General features: G+C 52.4%; 1 protein-coding gene across 2 annotated transcripts; it reads right to left on the bottom strand.

Moving 5' to 3' along the window:
- Nucleotides 1-2,676: 2,676 nt before the first annotated feature.
- Nucleotides 2,677-23,229, bottom strand: FAM107A (family with sequence similarity 107 member A). 2 transcript variants are annotated; one of them, XM_004581574.2, is made up of 4 exons: nt 23,069-23,229; nt 6,064-6,238; nt 3,284-3,440; nt 2,677-2,862 (listed from the first exon to the last, which is right to left on the bottom strand). In XM_004581574.2, the coding sequence occupies exons 1-4, from the start codon at nt 23,145-23,147 to the stop codon at nt 2,755-2,757; spliced, it is 519 nt and encodes a 172-aa protein (XP_004581631.2). In that variant the 5' UTR covers nt 23,148-23,229; the 3' UTR covers nt 2,677-2,754. The 2 variants fall into 2 exon arrangements, with proteins under 2 accessions (XP_004581631.2, XP_058534554.1); XM_058678571.1 differs by lacking the exon at nt 23,069-23,229 and adding an exon at nt 14,237-14,561.
- Nucleotides 23,230-23,882: the final 653 nt, after the last annotated feature.

Here is a 23,882-nt window from a genome sequence, read left to right as displayed (position 1 = left end):
CAATGGAGTTCCAGGTTCCTGGCTTCAGCCTGGGTCAGCTGCACCATGGTGGCTACTTAGGAAATGAAACCAATGGATGGAAGATCTTTTTCTCTGTATCTCTCTCCCTTTCTCTGTCACTCTGCCTTTGAAATAAGCAAAATCTTTAAGAAAAAAGAAAAGATCTGAAGGAAAGAAGGGATGTCACGTTACATTGTGGAGCTGTTGGTTCTCGGATGGAGTTAACTCCCTTAGCTGAGGAGTTAACAGGTGCACAGGCGCTGGGGAGGGAGGTGGTGTGTGTGTGCCTGGGGAGCTTGAGGAGGCCAGATCGCCTGCAGCTGTGTGAATAAGGGACGATCCTGGGCAGGAGTTCACAGGTTATTAGGGAGCAGTGCTCCGAGGACTTGCAATGTGGCAGGAGAGACTTACTGGGAGCTTGTGCAGAGCAGCCCACCCTGGCTGCTGTGGTGGGTGTGGGCTCGGGGGCAGGTGGTGGGCTGGCATTTTGTTCCAAGCCATGTCCTGGCAAGGAACAGGTTTCCTGTGTAGAGCAGGCACGCTGTCTCCAGGTGCTTGTTGAATGGTGTATTAGAGAAGGTTCCGAAAGACAGACCCCGGTCCTACTGCTCCCGAATCCCCAGCCCTTTCGGTTTCTGAGATCTGAATTTGCAGTGTGTTCTGTAAGGCCATTTCTGGGCAGTCAGGGCTGGTCGTCTGCACCTGTAGGAGTGCAAGTAAGGGACTGACCAATGCGAGTTTAAGACAAAGAGCCATTTAGTTTTATTTACAAGAACTCTGGAGGATAGCTGCTGGCACTGACTTGGTCAAAGGACGATAGGGTTGCTGTTGCCAGGCTTTTTTTCTTGTTGTTTTTCTTTCACATAACAAAATGGCTGCTGTAGCTGCAGGCATCACTTCCTCACTCAAAGCAGGAGGAAAGCAGGGACTAGGAGGTGTTAGCCATGCCTCTTTCATCAGGAAAGCACACGTTTCCCAGAAGCCCCTGCGGACTTCTCTCTCTGGTTTCATTGGCCATGCTTGATCACATGGTCACGCCCAACTTTAAAGGAGGCTGGGATAGTGAGAATCTGGATTTACGACCTTCGTAGCAGGAAGCAGCTAGAGAGTGAACCTAGGGGCTGTCATGGCTCGCCTAAGGGCTTGCTGCCCCTTCTACCTCTGGGCTTTCCTCTCCCTGAACTGCTGCCTCCAAGGAACACCTGTGGGCACCATCCAGGAGAACCCCCTGGGAAGGGGCTGCTTACTTCAGACACCCCATCTGGTTTGTCTTCAGGTAGGCCTCTCCGGGGAACAGAAAGCCTTTATTTGGGAATCGTTCATCTTCGGCATAAGCCCCACCTGGCCAACACACCGCGGCCTGGGCACGTCATTTTACATTCTGGAGCCTTCCGAACTCCACTTACTGCACATGCGCACACGACATCCACACCTTATATTAGGCGCACACGGAGGGGACGCAACCTGGATCTCCGTCAGCCCACACAGGAAGGGGTGAGAAAGGGCATCCGGCAGTGGTTCCCGCTGGAGGTGCTGGGTGGGGGGACATGGCAGGGGCTGGTGATGCGCCTGCTTGCCCAGCAGCTTCTCACCGTCAGCACTGTGGGTTTACAGAGCTACAGGTAGAGTCCTCAAGACAGGAAGACGTCGTGTATTCCATGGGTTCTTGAAAATGGAGCAAGTGGGAGCAGGAGGTTGGACTATCTGGGGTTTGTGAAGGAAAGTTTTTTTTTTTTTTTTTTTAAGGAGACAGGTAAGTTGCAGGCACTGAGCTGGCCGAGGCAGTGTGGGGGTGGGGTCCCAGTGAGAGGCAGGGGGCCTGTGCGTGAACGATGGGGCTATGGGGTCTAATTGTTTTCCGAAGATGAGAGAAAAAGGTTAAAGTCTTTGCTCCTTTTGGCTAGAGTTATGTGACGGAGGGGTCTCAGCGGTAGGAAACGCAGCTTGGCAATTACCCCCAATCTCTGGGGAAAACACTCGACACGTTGGGTAGGAGTGGAGGGGTGGCCGAAGTGGGGGGGGGGTGCTGCACAGAGGGGCCGGGAGAAGTCCAGCTTTCAATATGGACCACCCTGGGGGGCTCTATCCTTGCCTCCTCCTTGGGTGCTCAACGGCCAGGCCGTCTCAAGAGCCGTATTGGAACAAGCGCCCTCGTGACTCCTAGGCAGGACAAAGTTTGTGGCGTGCTAGACGCAGGTGTGGTTGCTGGGCCTGCCTGCACGGGTGGGCGGGGAGAGGGGAAAAGCCAAGCCTAGGCGTGGAGGGGCGGGGATGCGTGCAAGCCCTCCGAGGCCTCCGGGAGTGCCCTTCCCTGCCGGCCGCCACTGCGGGGGTGGGGGGTTTGTCCTGCCGCGACCCTCAAATCGGACCTCAGACCCCTCTCTCCTCTCCGTGGCTTTCGAAGCAGGTGCCCTGGAAGCTGAGCTCTGCTTAGCTGTCCTCACCTGACTGCTGATACAACCCCAGGTGAGTGAAGTTCCCTGGGAGCTGGGCTGCTTTAGGCCTGCAGGGCTCCAGGTGGGAAGGCCTGGACAGAACAAAGGCAGAGGGGCACAGGTCCCAGTTCTGCAGGGGTGCGCACCTACGTGAAGGGTTACCGGCAGTGACTTCCCTTTGGGACGGGAGCGGTGCGTGCTCAGAGGGGAACAGCTGGGGCGTTCAGGGGTGGTCAGGACCAGGCTCTGTGCTGGCGTTCTCCGGGGAGCTGGTGTGACCGCCACCGGATGCCCGAGGCTGCAGGGCCCAGCCATCGTTCTACAGGGCCCGCTCTTCGCTGGTTAGCGTGGCAATCCTCCGCAGGTTTTCCTTGACTTTAATAAACTCGGGCGGATGCTCCTCTTCCTGTTCCGGTGGTTTTTCCAGCTGCGAGGAAGAGAGAAGCAGCAGTGGAAAGTGGGTTTTTAGAACCCTGGGGTTTGACTGTTCTAAGCCATGAGACTGAACGGGCTGGGAGGACAGTTTAGTTCACCTTGTGAACCCTGGTGCAATCCGCTGACCTTATCCTATCCTCTACCCCTCCTCACCCCCCGCCCCGTGGCAGCGCCACCTGGCTCATCAGGGGCTGTTGTGAGCGTGACATCAGAAGTGCCTTGTGGCACCTTGGGCCAAAGGAAATTGAGGTTCAGAGAGGGAAAAGCACTCCTCCAGGTTTCAAGTGGCAGAGCGAGAGCCTTGTGCTCCTTTTGCTAACCCCTTCCCCTCACTTGCCGGCTGGGGGCGGGGCATGCACAGGTGCGCTCAGGCCTGCGGACTGCCCCTCCCCACTCCTCCCCACCCCTCCCACCTGGTTCAGCCTCTGCTGCCTTCTCAGCAGCTCCTGCTCGAAGGGGCACTGCAGCCGCTTGGCCTCCTGCTCCTCCTTCTTCTTCTTGATGAGCTGGTTCCGTCGGCGGTGCTCCAGCACCCGCTGCAGCTCGGGCTTGCTGTCCACACCCAGGCCCCTGCAGGGTGGAGGTAGAGCATCAGGAGACCCCCCCCCCCACACACACGCACACAGCCTTGCCCTCCTGCCTTGCCCAGGCTCAAAGCTACACCTGGGAGTGGATGCCAGCTCCACCATGGTCTCGTGCCATCCTCCTGGCAGGCCCTGGGGGTGGAACTTTTCACTGTCCTGTGTTAGACAAGGGAACAGGGGCTGGCTCAGCTGAAGACACAGGTTCGAGCCCCCGCCACCGAGGGGCTCAGTGATTGTTTGAACCCAGCTCTGATGCTTGAAGTGACAGGCCGAGAAACAGAGCGCTCGCCTTCACCGATCCACTCCCAACATGTCTGCGATGGCCAGGACTGGACACGGGATCCAAGTCTCCCATTCGGGGGCCTGAGCTGCCACCTGCAGTCTCCCAGGGGCTGTGCTAGCAGGAAGCTGAGTCAGAAGCCGCTGCTGTGGGCATCCTCTCCCAACATACACCGCTGGTTGCTTTTTCCAGATACATCTCAAGAGGTGGGCTGGCTGGGGCAGGCCTCTTTTAGAAGATTTTTGGATACGTGTTTATCTACCCCTTGGCAGCCCGTGCAGTCTCTACTTCTGTCAGCAGCAGACAAGAGCTTCTGCTTCTCTTCTCCTACCACTAGCCAGTCTTTTTTACCTTTGGGAGTCTGGTAGGTAAGGAACAGCATGGGTGTGGGGGGTGTGCTGCATTGTGGCCCAGGGCGTTAGGCAGCTGCTTGTGACACTGCATTCCATGTTAGGCCTTGGTTCGAGGCCCAGCTGCTCTACTTCGGAGGCAGCTCCCTGCTGATTGCCTGGATGAGTGCTTGGGGTCCTGGCACCTGTCTTCCCATGTGGGGAGCCCCTGATGATGCTCTAGGCTCCTGGCTTTGGCCTGGCCTGGCCCAGACCTGCCTGCTGCAGCCATTCGAGGAGCAAACCAGCCGATGGAAGAGCTTTCCTGTCTTTCAACCAAATAAATTAAGTCTTAAGTATTTGATTTTCATTTATTTCCTCACAAAGAATAGGCTTTGAAAGGTTGAGGGACTACTTGTGCTTGCTGCTTTGTGAATTAACTGTACATGCTTTCTGTTCATTTATATTTTCCTTGTGTACCTTTTTAAAGATTTTTATTTGAAAGGCAGAGTCAGAGTAAAATCTTCCATCTGCTGGTTCACACTCCAGTGACCCCTTCAACCTGAGCTGAGCCCATCTGAAGTCAGGAGCCTGACGTTTCATCCAGGTCTCCCATGTGTGTGCAGAGGCCCAAACACTTAGGCTATCTTTTGCTGGTTTCTCAGGCTATTGGTAGGAAGCTGGATCAGAAGTAGAGCAACTGGGACTCGAACCAGTGACCATATTGGATGCTGGTGCTATAGGTGTAGGCTTAACTTACTGTGCCATGATGCTGGCCTATCGTGTATTTTTAAGAGATCTGATTTTACTACTAATTTTCCTGCATATATAAGTTTTTTGATGTTATCTATTTGTATTACTTCTGATTTTGATAATGGTGATAATTTTGATACTAAAGAGGATACCTCTGGAAGGCAACCAGAGGAAATTCTCACGTAATAATGCCGAGTGAGAAGAAAATCCCAAACAACCAGGATATAACAGGATGTCCACTACAACATTGGCCACAACTGAAAACAGTAACAGATCTCAACCAGCTCCAGTACCAGAACTGGCCAGCAGAGGGCGCCACAGAGGCGCTGCTGCGTTCCTCCTGGTTCTGGAACGCCCAGGCCACCCTCTCCCAACAGTTGCAGAGTCCCTGCCCTGCTGCCACCTCTTTGCCCCTGGAGCTCCTCTCTCTGCCCTTAATCTGGGCCTTCTGCTTCCTGCTTTCACCTTCCAGTACGGCAAGTGCACTCCTCCCAAGCCAAATCTAACCATATCATGTGCTGCTTCTGCTGAAAGCTCTCCCAGGCTGCCCCCTCAGCCTCTCCCCAGGCCTCACTGAACTGCTCGTGTGTCCTGCCCATTGTTCATGCCATGCAATGCCCACCTCCTAGCCTGGCTCACTCTTCTGAGCCTCAGCTGAGGTATCACCTCTTGCATGACATTACTTTGGATTGCTCTGGGGTTCCAGGCCTAGTTATGCCCTGTCAAAGCCCCACTTTCAGCATGCAGACAGCCCATATAGGAGCAGCCAGCAGTCCCGGCTCCCCTCCTGATTCTGCCTTCCTGTCAGTGTGCAGCCCAGGAGTTAGCAGGTGATGATGTACGTACTCAGGTCCTTGTCACTCCTGTGGGACACCTGGGTTGAGCTCCTGGCTCCTGGTTTTGGCCTGGTCCAGCTCTGGCTGTAGTGGACATTTGGGTTTCTATCGCTCACTCTGCCCCTGATGTAAGTTAAGAAGCTCTTCTCTCCTCCTGCCCACTTGTGCACGCACCTCCTCTGGAGGTGAGGAACTGAGTCCTACTCCTTGTGCTCTTAGGACTGGGTGCACTCTGAGTGCTCTGGTTGAGTGGGCATCCGAGGCTTTGTGGGAATGGACCTTTGCAGTGTCTGCTGACCACTAGGGGCGCCCTTTCCCACCCTGAGCCTGGGGGAACCCAGGGTGAAGCTGGGCTGCTTCCATTGGGGCACCTGTTCCAGCCCAGCCAGGGCAGCCCAGCGCTATCCCCACCTTCTGTGGTTCATGAGCAGCTCTCGGTGCAGCTCCTGGTGACTCCGCGATGCCTTCACGGGGTTCAGCAGCTTCTTGGGCTTGATGAGCTCTGGGTTCCACTCTCTGTAATCAGGCCGGGACATTAGGTCCCCGATGTCTGCCCGCTCCCGCTGGATCTCAGAGTACATCGAGGCTGTAGAGATGGTCAGAGGATCTGTTAGTACTGGGTGCCCCGGTCCCGCCCAGGCCTACCACAAGTAGTTGAAGGGCTTTTCATGTCACAGGGTCCTTGGACACCTGCCACCATGTAGACCTGGGCAAGTCACTTGACTTCCTAAGCATTAACGGACTCTTCTGTAAAATGGAGATAATAATTGGACTGATGCCCAGGGTAATAAGGATCAGAGATGGTGTTTGTGAAAAACCCGGGGCAGAGAAGCGAGTGACACTAGGTCACAGCGTGTGGGTTGACACCCACATGATCTTTTGGCCTGGTTACAAAAATCAGTTTCTTCCACCAGAAGAACTATATTTGGGTTCCTGTGTTTCAGTGAACTTGGATAACATAAAAGGGAAGTGATATGCACTTGTTAAAGATACTTTGGACACATGCAGTGATGAAATGAATGTTAATCCTTGTTGTCCAACTTCTCCTCCATAGGTCCAAGTGTTGTGGTTGCAGCATCTGGATTTTCACTTTCTGCACATCCAAGAGGAGAGGAGAAGATGCAGGGGCTGTGCCACTGACCGCGAGGAGACAGACGTCATCATGAACGCAAACGTTTGCCTGCTGAGCTGGTGAGTGGTTTATTCACTTCTATCATAGCAGTTTGAAATGTGTCCATTTGCTTGAAATACAGGTGGAAGGGTTCTTACCTCTACAAGATGGTTTGCGTTTCCTTGGAATGTCCAACAGCAAGAGAGAAGGTGGCGGAGGAGAGAAAATAGTTCTGTGGATTTTTTAAAAGCTTGTGATTTATTTGGGAGACAGAGCCCCCATCTGTCAGCCCCTCCGCCGATGTCTGCAGTTGCTGGGGGAAAATCCAGAGCTGGGTTCCAGTGGCTCCAATCCAGGCCCTCCCCACAGGTGTAGAAACGGAGCTGCCTGGGCCACTACCAGCGCCTGCAGGGGCTGCTTCAGCAGGAAGCTGGAGCTGGGACTTGAGCCCAGGCACTCTGACGTGCAGTGGGAGTATCCCAGCCACAGGTAGACCACCCAGCCCAAGGCTTCCAGTCTTTCAAGAACAATTTCAAGCAGATAGACATTGCCTGACCATGACCTCCTTCTGGGGATGTCAGGGAAAGCTGAGGTATTAGCTCTGTGCCTTCTCCAGCCCAGCTGTGTGCTAGGCACTGCAGGTGTCTGATCGGATATACACAAAGCTCTCAATCGATGTTGATGAGAGACAACAAAGCTTTGGAAGTTGGTCATGGGGAAATGGTGTTCTCCAAAGCTTGTGGTTGCCATGTGGCCCCTGGAGGCAGCCGGTTCTCCCGTGATGCACTGGGCTGTGGACAGGCTCACACTTCCAGCGTGGGCAACAGGGCCGCAACTGCCTCCCGACTGGAGCAGGCGTGCTGGGGGCACAGGCGTTCTCTGCGTCAACTAGCCAGGTGTGGTGGTCTGCATGGTGACATGGAGGTGGTCGCTGTGCTCAGGTGACACAGAGGCAGCTGTCTGATGGCTGTGAGTTGTGAGGGGATGTGTTGGTCAGCAGGGGCATCCGAGGGGAGGCTGCCTCACGCACAGGAAGAGACGTCTGGCATTTCTGTCACAGTCCATGGCTGGGCTGTGAGGAGCTCAGTTAAGACCCCGTGTATATGAACGAGAAAAGTGTTGCTTATTGTAAGATATTTTGGATGTAGTCAAAGTGTCAAAGCATAACACCTCCATGCTAATGTTTTCATGAATTTGCATCCTCAGACCCATTTCTAAAGTGGGAATTCCAAATAACTTTCTCTTCTGGGTATCTCTATATAATAATGTTTGCTTTCAGTTTATAGTCTTTTGGATTTTTTGGTACTTAAAAAATTACCATGATAGTGTTTGGTAGTTGCTTAAAAAGGGGCACTTGATAAAATAGATAGTTGGCTAACTAGAGCAACCTCCTTAGAAAATATTAGTCTAATTTGCTTGAGAGGCAGAAATACAGAGAGAACTCCCATCCTCTGGCACAGCCCCAAATGCCTGCCTGCACCCTGCGCCAGGGACTCCGTTGTGTCTCCCATGCACACGCTAGGCGCGCCAACACTTGTGCACCTGCTCGCTTCTAGGGTCTGCACTAGCAGGAAGATGCTACCAGAAGCAGAACTGGGACTTGAACCCAGGCACTCTGATGTAGGATGTGGCCATCCCAAGTGGCACCTCTGCCCCAGATGCAGACCTAACTTTTTTGGCTGGGGCTGGGGAGAGGGTGTGTGTGGGCATTTTCTTGCTCTGTGGGACCAAGTGATCTGGGAACCAAGGCCTCAAAAGGCCTGAATCACATTGGAATGGGTTTCTCCTCCTTTGCTGCCTATTACTAAATTCCACCAACCCTTGAACAGAATATCCCTTAGCTGTGCCCTTTCCGTCCTGTTTCCTCAGTTCTCGTCCTATCCAGGTCACTCTGACCCCACCCTAAAGTACTGAGGCTGCCTGGCGATAAGGCAGAAAGCTGAAATAATTTGTGTAATTTTAGGAAATGAGAAGGCAGAGGTCATGATTGCAAACTATTAGCTGTATAGCCCAGATTTCAAAATGCTTAGCAGAAAAGCATTTGGAACCCAAGATGGAATTCATGAGTAATGTGGCCAGATACAGAGTAAGCACAGGGGGCTGGTGTATGGCACGGTGAGTGAAGACATTGCCTACAACAGCCACATCTTGTTTTAGAGCCCTGGTTCGAGGCGGTTCTGATCCACCTTCCTTCTAATGCACCTGGGAAAGCAACAGAGAACCCGAGTGCCTGGGCCCCTGCCACCATGTGGGGGACCCAAGATAAACTTCCAGGTTTCTGACCTTGGCCTGGTCCAGCCCTGGCTTGTGAACCAGAGCGTGGGAGATATGTTTCTGGCTGTCCCCATCACTCTGTGCATATAAATCAATCTTAAAAAAGGCAAGTCCCTAAAACCAGGAGCACCTTCCTGACAGCAATGACCATGAAGAAGGTAACACTAAGAAAAACGTCATGCACTCTGTAAATGTTCATTTGGTAGACCTTGCTGGGTTCTGCATACATCCGGGACATACAGAGGTGACCAGACAGGCAAGGTACCTGTTCTTATGGAGTGAACACTATGAACTTAGCCAATGCATTGCTACACACAAGCACAAAGCAGTTAGAAACACCTGATAACAAATGGTGATGAACTTGATGAGGGAAGCAGGCTGCTCTGCAAGCGACTACTAAAGGACCTACCTTTGGCCAGCTGGGTGCAGGAGAGGGCCTTGCCGAGGTCTGACGGTTGGAGGGAGGGAGAAGCTGCCGGTGAGGGGTTGGGGTGGCTAGGGACTAGCCAGTGTGACTCATGCACCTTGAACAAGCTGGGTCTGTTCGGGGCACACAGAGGCACTGTGTGTTGCCCAGGCATCCGCGATCCCCTGTGAGGGTGTCTGCTGTGAGGGTGGCCGGTGGGCCTGGGGTGTGTGGGGGGAGAGCACGTCTCAGTGCTGAAAAGGTCATTCTGGCTGCTGTGTAGGGAGCGTGGTCAGCAAGTGTGGGGAATTTTTATAACTTCAGTTTCATTCACTTGCAATGGGCAGACTCTATGTCCATCCCCCTTCCCCGCCCCATTAAATTCCAGAAGAAAACTCTCTGATAGGCCTGGCTGAGATCCTTCATTCCATGGGTCACCAGGCACGGCCATGGGGTTGACTGCATCAGGGTCCCATGCACCCTGGCCTGCCAGGGTCACAAGGGGGACCCAATGCAGTTTAAACCCGTTATTGTTGCCATGACATTCTTTGCACCTCTCCAACGAGTGCCCTTTTGCTGAAGGTCCTGTATATGACAGGGCCTGTCCTGCACCGCCAGGCCGAGCCGTGGTCAGTCCCGGGTGACAGAGTTGTTCTGAGGCTAGCTGGCTGCAGCAGGGACCCACAAGGATCTGGCTGGGTCTGTAGCTGGGTTTGCCTTTGCCGCTTAGGGGCTGGACTCCAGCAAATGGTAGGTGATACGCATGAGCACGAATGTGTCAGGGGTGTGTTGCTGGGAGTCCTGGGGCATAGAGAACTGTGGCTCCGGCCATCTTGCCCTTCAGTTACATATGTTTTAATTTATTGGAGAGGCAGAGAGGACTAGCGAGCTCCCATCTGCTGGTTCATTCTCTAATTGCTTACAATGGTTGCAATGGGTCAGACTGAAGCCAGGAGCCCAGAACTCAATGCAGGTCTCCTATGTGGGTGGCAGGGACCCACACACTCAAGCACTGCCCCCAAGGGTGCCTGTTGGCAGGAAGCTGCAATCAGAAGCCAGAAGCTGGACCTACATGCAGGCTCTCTGATACAGGATTTGGTGGTCTTCATCCCTGGGACAGATGCCTGCCCCCTTCAGTGAGGCCTCGTGTAGGGAGGAGTGTCCCACAGGGCGTGGTACAACAGAGGCAGCTCTGCAAAGCACAGAGCCAGGCCCAAGGAGTTGGTGCTGTCCTGGGGGGCAGCTGAGCCTTCAGGGGCAGATGTCTGGGGTCCTTCCTAGAGGAGCTGGGGGACCCTGAGAGGTTGAAGCCCCAGCCCCTCTGGAGAAGTGGCCGCAGGGGGCGAGGTGGGTATCTCCCAACAGAAGACAACAGACTCCAGGGGAGAGCTGGCCGAGGGGAGGAACAGGCCTGTGGGGAGGAGTGAGTTGTTTGATTTATGGCCTTAAAGAAATGCCTGGTGCTGCAGGAGGATGTGGCAGACCTGGGTCTGAGTGTTAGCTCTATCCCTTCCTTAGCTTAGCAAGTTAACAGCTGCCTTCTGGAGCTGCAGTCTGACAACTTCAGCTTTGGACCAAACTCCAGCTCCTTGGCTCCCAGCCACACCCGCTCCTCACTCACTAGCTAGGGCTGCTTTCCCGCTATGAGAGCAGGGCTGAGTAGGAGGGACAGCTGCTTCCGATCTGGTGTTTTCTGCTCTCTAAAGCAGGCCTTCTAGTAGGGCCGCTTTTGTAGAACAAACGAGGGGAGACTTGCAAAGGCATTTGGCAAATGCCTGGTACAGGGTTGAGATCTCAGTGCTGGCTGGCTGGCAGGGTTGCCACACTCGGCAAGGGAGGTTGTGCATTGCACAACTCCAAGCCTTGAATTCTTGTAGATTAAACCAAGAACGGAATAGCCGGTGTTGCTATTAACAGTTCCTATCGAAGAAATCCCTTTGCTAGTTCTGGACTGAACTCTCTCATTCTCCTTAAAAACCACGTGGGTGAAATCAGTGGCTCTTAGCCTTGATTTCCATCTTGTCATCACCAGGGGAAATTTTAGACGTCAGCGTCTGATCTTGACCCTGGAGGTTCTGATTTAATTGGCTTTGGGGATAGCTTGGCATCAGGAGTCATAAAGGCTCTCTGGCATTTCCAGCCTCACCTGCCAAATCAGCCAGATTTGCTCACCATGGAGTTAAAAACAACAGGAACAACATAAGAACACAATAAAAGCAGCCAGCTTCTAGGTGTTCGCCTGTTTTCAGCTGACTGCAGTTGGCTTGGCTGTTGTAAGTGGGTCTGCTGAAGGTCACAGTCGATGGCAGGTGCATGACTGTGGCAGGTCTGTAACTTCTGAGATCCTTTCCAGAGAACCACGATGCTATGGAGGCTGTGCCTGGTTACATCCTGGGAGCAGTGTAGAAGAACCAGTGGCCAGCAGCTAAACTGATCCATTGATAGAAGATGGCACATAATTCTCATTAATATGCAGATACAGGGCAGAGCTCATCTTTCAAGGGCTGGGAGCCCCTTGTTTGGTTCTTGCCCCACAGGACAGTTGCCCCATGCCAGGCAGGGCAGGTGTGGGCTCAGCAGGCTGTGGAGGTGTGTCAATGTTTGGGGGTGTCGGCTTTGATGCTAAACAGTAGTGGACCTTGGCTGCAGGTCACTTAGGAGAGATGAAACAGGAGCACTGGGGGAGTACCAGGTCCCAGCTTATCCCAAGAATGGCCATGGGACCCCTGGCTGACCCCTGGCTGTCCCCTCCATCAGCTTCTCCCTCACTGGTGTGCTGGTTCTGCCCTTGATGATGTGAGAGATGACAAGTGACACATGGGTGAGTGCAGCAAAGTGGTAGAAGCAGCTTCTGCAGAAGAGGTGCTGGATTTGAGTGACAGGGACTCCTCTTCCCAGCTGGGCGGCCTTGAGCAAATAGTTGATCTCTCTGGGCATCATAAAGTGGGGACATCAGTAGTGCTTATTCACGGGGCCATTTGGAAGGTGGATGATAGGATGTGTGTGGTATGCTTGACCGAGTTTTGCTCACTGAAGGTAAACTGTGTCCTCCTATCCAGAAGGGGCATTCAAGCTGGGTCTCATAGTTGCCCTGAGAGGCAGCCAGGGTGTGCCAGTTGGTGCCTGAGAAAACCAAGGCTGAGAGAAACCAAACTCCTTACTCCCAGACACACAGACAGGAAATGACAATGCTAGTTCAAATGCAGTGCTGTTTCTACCAGGGTAATGTCTTCCAGGTTCAAAATGTCATTCAGTGGCTCACATGTCTTTGTATTTCTCTGGATGCTCAAGAAACCCCAAGAAAGGGGCCGTTTGACTCCATTTTAGAGATGAGAAAATGGAGGCCTCCTAACTAGAGGATGATCTACAAGTCAAACTGGCACTGGCAAGTGGCAGCCTGGCCCGAAACAGAATCCACAGGCCTGACTGCCCAGGGGCTGGTCTCTGTCCAGACAAAGAGGCTGCTTTCCCTCCTCAGGGCTGTGGGTCTCTCCTTTGTGCCCTGTTGCTCTTCGTGCTACAGGGGCCTCTCAGTTTGTATTTATGTAAGGGGTGGCAGGGCACGGAGAGGAAGAGATGCTTTGCAAATCACAGCTGGCAAAGGAGAAAGAAGCATTCAGCAGAAATGACAAGCGTGGCCTCCGAATTTCCCCACGCTTCTTGCTGGCTTCCTCCCACCGAAAAGAATGCCTATTTCTATCTCAAGGGTCAGCAGTCCAAGAGCAGTGTGTGTGGGGGCTGATGTCTGAACCCCCTGTCAGAGCTGCCTGCCTGCCTATCTGGATGCAACAGCTCCAGGACAACCTGCCCACACCTTTGGCCCTAACTGCCCCATTTGTGAGGAGCAGGCGTGAGCAGGCAAGCTCTTGGGAGTTTAAAATCCATTCTATAGGGAAGTCTGGAGCTAGCCACGGCAGCGGGGTCCTTAGCGAGGTGGCTGGAGCATGTTTTGCGGTTGATTGGGGAACAAGCATCAGCAGACCAGAGGTACCTGTCGGCCCATCGGTGGCATCATGCCAGACGCTGCATCCACAGACAGCTCTAGGGGGAAGATGGTGCAGGTACTTGATGGCACAGAGCTAAGAGAGGCACCAGGATCTAAGCAGCACATGGCCACCTGGGAGCCAAGACTGCCTCATATCCAGAAAGCTACCTGCCCTAGTAATTCCAGAAAGCAACTCACCCTGACTCATAGCCCAATCCCAGACTTGCCATGGACCATAGGGTGCTAGAGCCAAAGTTATCTGAAAGGCAGGCAGGGGTGGCATGGTCATTGCTCTCTAGTATGGAGGAATCCAGGAGGCTAAGAGGGATCATCTTGTCTCCCCAGATTACAGAGCTGGGGAAGGAAGGGGCAGAGTCTGAGTTGTGCTCTGTGTGTATCTAGAACTCGCGTTCTCCTAGCTGGCCTACCTGCTGCACTTGGGCCTCTGTCTACCAGTTTATGCAGAGAGCCCCTGTTGCATGTAACAGTGGACTTAGGTAAGGCCAGATCACACATTAATTCCCATTCACATGAGGACTTGGGAGGAAAAAAGATGAGCCACGACTCAGGGCTGATTAGTGGGGGATGTTATTTTGTGTCTCCTGTTTTTCAAACCCAGCGTGCTGGGAGGCAGCCCCTGGATAACATCCCAGACGAAACAGAGACCCCGGCCCCCGAACTCCAAGTGCTCAGGGCCTTCCTGACAGCCCACCACAGGGTTCAACAACTGCCTTCCTGTCCCTCGACCCCCGCTCCCGGGGCAGCACCCAGTTCAGCGACAAGTGAGACAAAATAGAAAGGTTCTTACTTCTCAGGCCGAGTCCTCAGGGAGCCAAGTCAGGAGAGGTGTTTCTGCCTTCCTCACTCCACAGGGAAGTCCCAGGCTAGCATGGAGGGCCGCCTCCACAGGGCGGTTCTTAAACCCCCAGGGATGGGAGGCCCCCAAAATGTGCCAACAAGTGAGGCAGCTTGCATTCCTGTTTATTCTGGTATCAATAAAAAAGAACTGTTGCTATAGCAACAAGTATTTCACTTGGTGCACGGCCACTTCTGCGACACAGAACACCGTGTCCAGGCCACCCGCTTGCGTGGCACAAATAAATACGGATTTTGTCAGACGGGTGAGGACGCAAACATGCCAAGCTTTGTCCTGAGCAAGGCGGTTCCACGGAGAGGAATTTCCCTTGTTTCAAGTGGGAGGGTCAGGCAAGAATTCCAGCACTCCCCGATGGAAAGGGAAGCTACACTTCCTGCTGGAGCCAGGGAGCCTTGAGGAGCAATGGCTCTCGGGGTATAAGAGGATGGGGAATAATGACATCCCTGGGTCATTCTGGGTCACCCTTTAATGGAGTGAAAACTGTAGACACAGTGTATACTCAGTACTCTGAACTGCATCTGAACCTCAGGGAGGAGCTCTCAGAAAATGGCCCAGGGCAGCGAGTGGGGGACTCAGAGATGATCATGCAGGTTTATGGGAAAGCTCTGGCTCTGGCCCTAGTCCCGCTGGCAGCTACTCAACACCTCTGAGCCTGGGTTTCTGCAAATATCAAATGTGGAGGAGGCTGGGAGAGAACACAGGGTCAGGTGATGTTACTGAAAGCATGCAGACCGCATCAGCATGTGCAACCTCCTGAGCAGAGAGAACTGAGCTTGTTGTGACCAAGGGCTCAGTGCCAGCACACAACACTAGCCCTGGTAGAATCTGTATTCTGTATTGTGGGTCCCTAACACCAGACTGGGGTTTTGCATTCTCCTCATTTCAGAATCAACTCTCATTCAAAGATTTACAAGTGTTTTCTAGCTCACAGCATGGGCCTAAGTGCCCCAGTAAGGAAGTTGACCTTGACTGGTCAAACGAGGCCTTTGTATCAACTTTACTTTCTCATAGTCTTGGTTGGTTGGAAGGTGCTGATGAGTCACAGGACACACGTCAAAAGTGAAAGAAGGTGTTATAAACTCAAGTGTGTAACCTCTTTGACTTAGAACATTCGTTCATGTAACAAACATTTTAGTGTCCGCTGTGTTCCCTGCACTGTTGAGACTATAGTGTGAAAGTGACAGACTGGAAGATGCTTGTCCTTGGAGAATCTACATTTAAATGGGTAACTTGGGCCTACATTATGGTATTGTGAGGTAAGCTTCTGCCTGTGAAACCAGCATTCCATATGGCTTTTGGTTCAAGTCTTGGCTGCACCACTTCCATGCCAGCTCCCTGCTAATGCACGTAGGAAAAGCAACAGAGAATGCCCCATGTTCTGAATCCCTCAACCTACATGGGAGGTCTGGAAGAAGCTTCTGGCTCCTGGATTCAGCCTGGTCCAGCCCTGGCCATTGCCACTGGGGGAGTAGACCAGCAGATAGAAAATATTAGTTTATTTCTTTGTAACTCTGCCTTAAAATAATCATTTTCAAAATGGAATGAGGTATTCAGACAGTGAATAAGGAGACATACAAGAAATATATGCAATAAGTGCTGTGATGCCAGTAGGAAAGCTCAGGTGAAAGGGGCTGATGGGAGCTTGGGAAAGGTGGACCCAGAGGATGTAACATTGGAGTTGCCCCCATAAGGAACAGTCACATGGGAGAGTGTTCCAGAGAGCAGTCAGGGCGTGGGGGAGAACCCCAGGGTGGAAATGAGCTGGGTTCTGAGGCCTCCGGGGCTGCTGAGTTGGGGGTCAGGCATGGGCAGCCTGTGAAAGTCGGGAGGACATTGGCCAAAGCAGTCATTTGACAGCCATGCTGACATAGAGGGTGACATGTGCTTAGGTATAAAAGGATGTTCTGGAAAGAAAGCATGGTTCCTTTTTGTCTTAAATTCTACTTCTCTTGATTTGCCTTAGAAGCCTCCTTTCACTTCCTACCCTGCTGTGCCTTCACTTTAAGCTCTCTCAGTAGGATACACAGGACATGAAATTCTTGTCAAGTCCTTCACTGCCCCTGGTTCCTTCCCATGTACTGTCCCGCTTTGAAAATGAGTGCTTTGGGCATTTCCCCGGCTGGTAGAAACCAATCTCAGTGCCTCTTGACAGCAGGAGGAGTAAGAGGGAATCCAGGGATGGGGACTTCTGGCACCTTACACTGAGGGCCTACAGAACACTAGATCCAGGGGCACATGTTTGATGCAGTGCTGTGGTGTCCCTTAGAATGCCTACATTCTCGATTGGAGTGGCTCCCAGCTGGTTAATGTGCACCCAGGGAGGCAGCAGATGAGGGCTGGGTCTCTACCACCCTGGATTGGGCACAGGGCTCCAATTTAGCCTGGTCCAACGCTGGCCGGTGGCAAGCATTTGGGGGAGTGAACCAGTGAATGCAAGATGTCTCTCTGCCTTTCAAATAAAAACAAAGTATATATTCCTCTGTTCTGCTCACTCAGAGGAGGGATCTCTGAGTCCCTGTGGTAGCAATGGCCTTCAGCTCCATCTTTATTGTGTTAACTTTATTGTGATAAATGCTATGATGCCAATCAGACAGGGTGAGGTGAAAGGGGGTGGTCAGGAGCTTGGGAAGCCAATGACAGCTAGCCCAGGACAGCTGTGAGTCAAGGAGAGTTGAGCAGCAATTGCCCAAGGTTAGATGCCATTTGCCCTAGGCAGTTGGGTCTTTATTGTATTTCTTCCGTTAATGCTCTTCTGTAAATCCACCTTGCACACAATCTCATGAGACTGCTACCAGCCTGCCAGCCTGAGGGCAGAGTACTCACCTTAGTCTTCCTGGTACTATTATTCCAGGAATAAGGTACCTTGTAACAGGTATTAACACAAACATGAGATGACTGGTAAACAGCCACTCTGTCCTTAGCACTTCTTTTTTAAAAGATTTATTTTTATTGGAAAGGCAGATTTACAGAGAGAAGGAAATAGAGAAAGATCTTTCATCTGCTGGTTCACTCCCCAAGTGGCTGCAACAGCCAGAGCTGAGCCGATCCGAAGCCAGGAGCCTGGAACTTCTTCCAGGTCTCCTACGCAGGTGCAGGATCCTGACTGCTTTCCCAGCCTACAAGCAGGGAGCTAGAAGGGAAGTGGAGCAGCTGGGATAAGAACTGGCGCCCATATGGGATCCTGGTGCATCAAGGTGAGGACTTTAGCCACTAGGCTATTACACTTGGCCTGCCACAACCCATCTGGAGGGGATTATGCCTCTGACCTGTTTACTGAGCTAGGCAAGGTGCCCCCGACACATGTAGTGAAAGATCAAACTGTGAAAATCAGATAGCTTGATCCTCCACCCCTCCCCACCCCATCCTATCTTTTTGGAAAGATAGAACTATTAGTATGGATGGTTCACGATTCACAATGGTTTGATTTAGAATTTTTGACTCTCTGGTGGTATAAAAGTAGCACACATACAGTAGGAAGCCTAGTTCTGGTTTTAAGATTGGCTGTTTTCCTGGGCTGGCACGGAGTGGTCTGATACTCTCTTAATGGTCACAGACATCCCCATGGTCCATGGTCACAAGTGAACAGCTGACACTGTATAGCAGCCTGTGTTGCCAAGCTTGCATATAAGGTAGGTTATGCCTTAAGATAGTTTCAATGTGTGACAGATTCATTGGGATGCAATCCCATTGTAAGTCAAGGAGCATCTTATATATAAAAGCATACACACACACACACACACATATATATATATATATGAGAGAGTACCAACTCAGGGATAATATACTCTTGTTTGCAGAGTTCATTTTGAAATCACCATATCGCAAATATCACCTCTAGACATTATTTGCAAGGAGTGTTGTGATGCAGCAGGTATAGCAGTTGCTTGGGAGGCCCACATCTCACATCAGAGCACCTGGGTTTGAGTCCTTACTAAGCTTCCAATCCACCTTCCTCTTGATGCATACCCCGGGAGGCAGCAACTGATGGCTTAAGTACTTGGGGCCCTGTCACTCATGTGGGAGACACCAGTGGATGCCTGGGTTGGTCCAGGCATTTGAGGGAGTGAACCAGCAACCCTCTCTCTTCTCCCCTTCTTCCTCTTACCCCGCCTCTGCCTCTACCTCTTGGTCTCATCAGAGTGCTCTGTCTTCTAGATAGATAGATAAATAGATAGATAAAATTTTCCCCTAGAAAGAAAGGAATGCTCCAAATGGAATTGATGGGGCATAGTATTGAATCTCTGTATCAGAACCTTTGAGAGGGGCCTAGGAATCTGGATTTTAAGTGAATGCTTCCCTGAAGATTCATTTACATGAAAGGGTTTGAGCGTCACTGTTCTGCAGCATAACATTATAGGGCCTCCTCTTCAGTCTCCTCTCAAACACTTCTGCAATGTTTATAACTTAAGAAAACTCCCAAGCATATGTTGCTGTTTTTACTAGAAAAAAAAGCGTATCAAGCATAAGATGGGAGAAAAAGCAACCTTTTCCAACCTGTTAGAGCTGGTCACATGTGGTCCAGTTATTACTTGAAAGGCAGACACAGATCTACAGCGAGACAAATCTCCAGTCTGCTACTTCTCTTCCCAAATGCAACAGCCAGAGCTGGGCCAGGGTGAAAGTGGGACTTGGGAACTCAATTCAGATCTCCCAGGTGTGGGGCACCTCAGCCACCTGTGCCATCACCACTGCTTGTCAGGGTGCTTGAACTGGGGCTTGGACCTGGCACTCTGATAAGGGATGCATGGCATCTCTAGTGACACTTTATGGCACGGAGTCCCATCCTGCCACCAGTTTGAATGTGGGGACATAGAGGCACTCCGAACCAATGAGCCTCCCAGGAGTTGCCTCCAGGTAATGCTGGATTCCAGCTCAAGTGGCTTTGCTGCCTCCTCCTCCAGTGCCTTGCAGTTTCTCCAAAAAGAAGGCCTGTGCAATACCAGGAGCGTGGGGATAGAATTCTTGCTCTGTCCCTGGGCAGGCAGGGAGATTGAAGCACACCTTTCCCTCACTCCCCACCTTCTGGCCTTTGTAGGTCTAATTTCTTGGAAACCAGAGATGCCAAAAGGTGGGGATGTGGGGGGTAGGGAGGAAGGGGTGGGAATGCAGAAGACCCTGGGAAGGTAGTCAGGAGGCAGAGATGGAGGTGAAGAAAATTCCTGCATCCATGGTGGGCTAGGCTGGGCTAGGCTACAACTTGCAGGGGGAAATAACAACAACCATCACCACCACCACCACCACCAACCCTAACGGCTTCCTTTTCATTGTTGCCTCCTTTTCTGCAAGCTCCTGGGTGCCAGGCGTAGCTTGTATGGGCCCCACACACAGCCTGACCAGAAGTTTCCATGACAACCCAAAACTTCCTCCTGGGCTCTGTTATTCAGTCCGAGTCTCCAAGGCCTCAATGAGGTTTCTGAGAAACCACCCACAGAACAGCCCCAGGATCAAACAGCGGCTCCCCGCCCCGCTGTCCCCTAAACATGCTCAGTTGAAAGGACATGGGGGCTGGCAAGAAGCTTTTCTGGCAGAAAAACACATCCCAGGGTCGGTGGGGAGAGCTGTCTTTACAACAGTTTTGACCCAGGAAGAATGGACTCAGTGGAGGGATGTGAAGCATGAAGATAGAAAAGTGAGGGGGTGGGGGAGGGCAGCCAGTCGTGTTAAAGAAAGCTGGCTCCCAGCGCAGCTTCAATTAACCATGGCTCACTGGGTCTCTACACTGTAGGAGGACTCTGGAGTACCCTAAACCCCAGCACATTGAATTCCCTTGTAGCCAAACAAAAAAAGTCCTAGTGGTTGTAGGGGTGGGGAGACTGTGCGAATGTGTGTGTGTGTGCAGACAGGAACCTGGGCATGTCTTCACTTGTCAAGCCAAGCAAACTTCTGGGATTCCTGGTAGTATGGTTTCTAGAGGTAGCAAATGAAACTGCAGCATGTCCAGTTCAATCTCAGATAAGCAATGCATTGTTTTACAGTGTAAGTCTGCCCCCATTGCAATGTTTGGGGCACGCATCCATTAAGCTATGGTTCACTGTTTCTCTGAGATTCAAATGTAACTGGGTATCCTGCTTTTCACCTGGCCACATGACCTGGCAGAGGGAGGGATGGAGACCCAGGCTTAGTCCTCTGGCTGCAGGGAGAAGTATGAGCTACCCTTTTGTTCATGCTTTAGAAAGATGCTCCCCTCCCTCCAGGAGCCTGGCCTGCACTCCAGGTGGGATGCAGGTAGCACTCCTCTCCTTCACTAAACAGGAGTGGGTGGCTTTCCAAGTATGTCCATGCCTCAGGTACTCCACAGAGGTGACCCTTCCAGCCCAGTGCTTAAGAGTGTAGGCTCTGGGACCAACTCAGATGTCAGTCCTGGCTAGGCAACTAGATGATCTTTGACCTTGTGTTCTGGAACATAGGTACGGAAAGCCCTTCACATAGTGTGTGTCACAGAGTCAGGACCCCATAAGGGGGTGGCAGTTATCTTCACAGGCTATTTAAGAGCTTGTCATTCAAGTGAAAAAAGTGGAATTTAAGAACAGGGTCTATATCATCTTGGCATTACATCTTTCTCTCTGTATGAAGAGACTCACCCACAGTGCCACCAGTGGCTGCCTGTGGTTAGTGGGGGGTTCCTAGTAGGCTTCCTCCCTTTATTCTCAATTTCCCACAAATAGCTGTGGGGAGCTATGTAATACTTTACTGGTAAGGTATTATTTGGGGCAATCACTTTTCCAAAGTATCCGGTACTTGGTGCAGAAATTGCTGTAGATGAAAGCAGCCATCCTCTTGGGTTGGGGCTTTTCCTAATGGAAAGCAGTGCTTGCCTTTTCACCCAGTGAGGGAACTGGCTTTTCCCTCCCACTCTAACTTTCCCTGCTCCTTGAGGGACACAGCCTGAGTAGTGGCTCCTTAAGCACATGGTCCTGAGCTTGAACCTCCGCAGTGCCCCTACCTGGCCATGTGACCTTAGACAAGTCATGTTGTCATCTGCATCCAATTTCCTTGAGTTGCCATTGGGTATTAGAATTGCCTCCGGGAGGGGAGACTCATATCTGATTTGTGAATACATCCCTGTGCCACACACGGGGCCCAATGTATAAGAGGTCAGGAACTATTAGCCGAGGGAGCCAATGAATGGAGCTGATGAGATGACAGGTGTACAGCATGTGGAGGAAGGGTAATCCTGGGTGATCAGCAGTCATTGGCCGTTATTACTGTTTTCAGAGGTGTGCAGGCTTTGGCATGGAGGAGCCCTTTGTAGGGGAGAAAAGGTCCCTTAGGTTACCATACTTGGGCTCCCTGAGCTTCAGTTCCTTCTGTCCCTGCCTGGCCTGCAGCTGTGAGAGGTGCAGTGGTGGGACAAAGACCCTGCGGCCCCTCAGAATGCATTGGAAGCCGACAACTTCCAATTAGAAAGGAACTCAGGTCTTCAGATCAGGGACCACCTCTCTGCAGCCCCCTTCTGGAGAAAAGAAGCCCGGAGTGGACCCTTAGACACAGTGGGGGAAGTAGCCCCAGCCGGTGTTTGAAATCCGATTCCTGGGATTGCAAAGTTCCACACTTTGGCCTCCCCTGACTCAGCCAGATTTGAGAGCCTCCCCCACAGGATGGCGGCGCCAGCAGTCCTGCAGTCTTTGGCAGTTCTGGCTTAGAGACTTAGAGATTCCTTGTTCTAAAAGTTCCCATCCAGGAACTGGGGGCGGGATCTCCCAGAGGGAGCCGGAGGAAAGTTGGAATAAGAAAGTCGGGTCTGTGCTGGAGGACAGCACTCCAGCACTGGTAGCTGGGTGCCTGGCTTTGCCCTCTCTGGTCCAAGGTTTGATGTGTGGGTTGTGGCAAAGGGTAGCTGCCGCTTGAGCCCAAGTCCCTGGCCACTTTCTAAATAGTGCCCCTAACTGGCAGAGCCTGGATTTGCCTTCCTCAAAGGACCCTCTCCAAGCTCAGAATCCAGTGTCCCAAATACTTAACTGGGTGGGCTGAAGGGAGAGAGTGTGGTGGGAATAAGGGGCACTTCTGTTCTTTTTCCTCTCATATCTGTGTTTTCAAGTTTTCACTGATTCCATATGATGTTGATGGCATTTTTCTAATCTGGAAAGCCTTTCATTGCCCTAAAGTGGAAAAGTAATGGGTGTGGACTGTAAACCAGCAATCAGAAAGACGAGAGAAAAACACCTGCTAGCCCAAAGTCCGGCCATCTAAAAAGTAAAGCTGCCGATGACGCTGACTCTCCCAACCCGCTGCACACGCAACCAGAGGAAGGCGGCTTCTCACACACTTGGCACTGCTCTCTGCTGTCCTCAGGAGCCAGGACCCTGACAGGGTCCTGCCCAGCCATTTCCAGCTCGGGTGCTTCTCTGCCCCACCGCCTGCTTCTTGGCTGTGCCTGTTTTCCATTCTCTTGCCCTGAACTGCGCGCTCCGCGTCAGACGCCTGAATGCCTCAGTTAGGGGACCCGCCAGAAAGTGGACCTCGCAGGACTTCTGTAGGCGAGAACCCGAGCGAGAAGGAGAAAATGAGTGTAAAGGCTTGAGTGTGAGAGCGAATGAGTGTGAATGTGTGTGAGCTTAAACACGGGAGCAGCACGGCATAGTCAAGTGTGGATGCCTGAAAGGATGAATGGGAGAGAAAAGAGAAAATGAAAGAAGACAAAAGTGATTGAAAAGAATTTCGAAGGGATGGAAAGGAGGAAAACTCCGCCATGAAGGATGCTGCGCCCACCGCGGCGCGCTCTTCCCGCCCTGCGCATGGCACGGTGGCTTGGCGCCTGCTTACCTGACCTGAGCAGCACTGCTCGGTAGAGCCCCGTGGCCTCGGCAGGTCCTCGTGCCCACTCGCCCAGCCTCTGCGCCATGCCCTGCGCACCGACCGACTTGGGAGCTGGCACCACACGTCAGAGCGGAGCGCCTAGCTAGAGCGGCTGCAGCCACTGGAGCACAATCCGCAACGAAGCGCCTGGGGCTTCGTGACTCGGCCCAGCCTCCCAAACCCCACTGCGGATCTGGTTACAGTGGTGCTGGTGGCCCGAGGGACAGACGCTGGGGCGCCGGGAGGGAAGGCGGGCAGAGGCAAGGCCAGGAGTCAAGGACGGGGTGGGGGGTAGGCAAGGCACTGGGGGAGTCAGGAGTGAGGGCTACTAGCCCCGAGGTGCCAGGGTCAAGGCGAGAACACAGCGTTCTGACTCCTACTGTCTGTCGCCCGCCTACTGTTTTCCATTCTTAGATGCTGCAGGTCTGTGTGGCCATACCTGGGAAGTGCTGTACCTGGGATCAGATCCCAGCGACATGAAATCACAACTAGTTTCGGCAAAATCTCAGTTCAACTCATTTGTAAAGTGGAGATGGCTCTAGTATTTCTCTTACAAGGGAACCAGTGCTCAGCACACACCCCACCGACCAATAAGACGAAATGTTCCACCTGGGCGATCGTGGTCTGCCTAGCAGTTAAGACATCCAGAGTCACACGCTTGACTCCGGGCTTCCAATGCCTGTGCCAGCTGCTTGGCCACCTGGGAGGCCACAGTGATGGGTCAAGTCATTGCTGTCCCTGCCACCCATGCGGGAGACCTGAATTGAGCTCTCAGCTCCAG

Source organism: Ochotona princeps, chromosome 21 (genome assembly GCF_030435755.1).
Source record: "Ochotona princeps isolate mOchPri1 chromosome 21, mOchPri1.hap1, whole genome shotgun sequence".
Taxonomy (NCBI): domain Eukaryota; kingdom Metazoa; phylum Chordata; class Mammalia; order Lagomorpha; family Ochotonidae; genus Ochotona; species Ochotona princeps.
The sequence above is the reverse complement of the archived record's forward strand: the minus strand, read 5'-3'. Positions and strand labels throughout refer to the sequence as shown.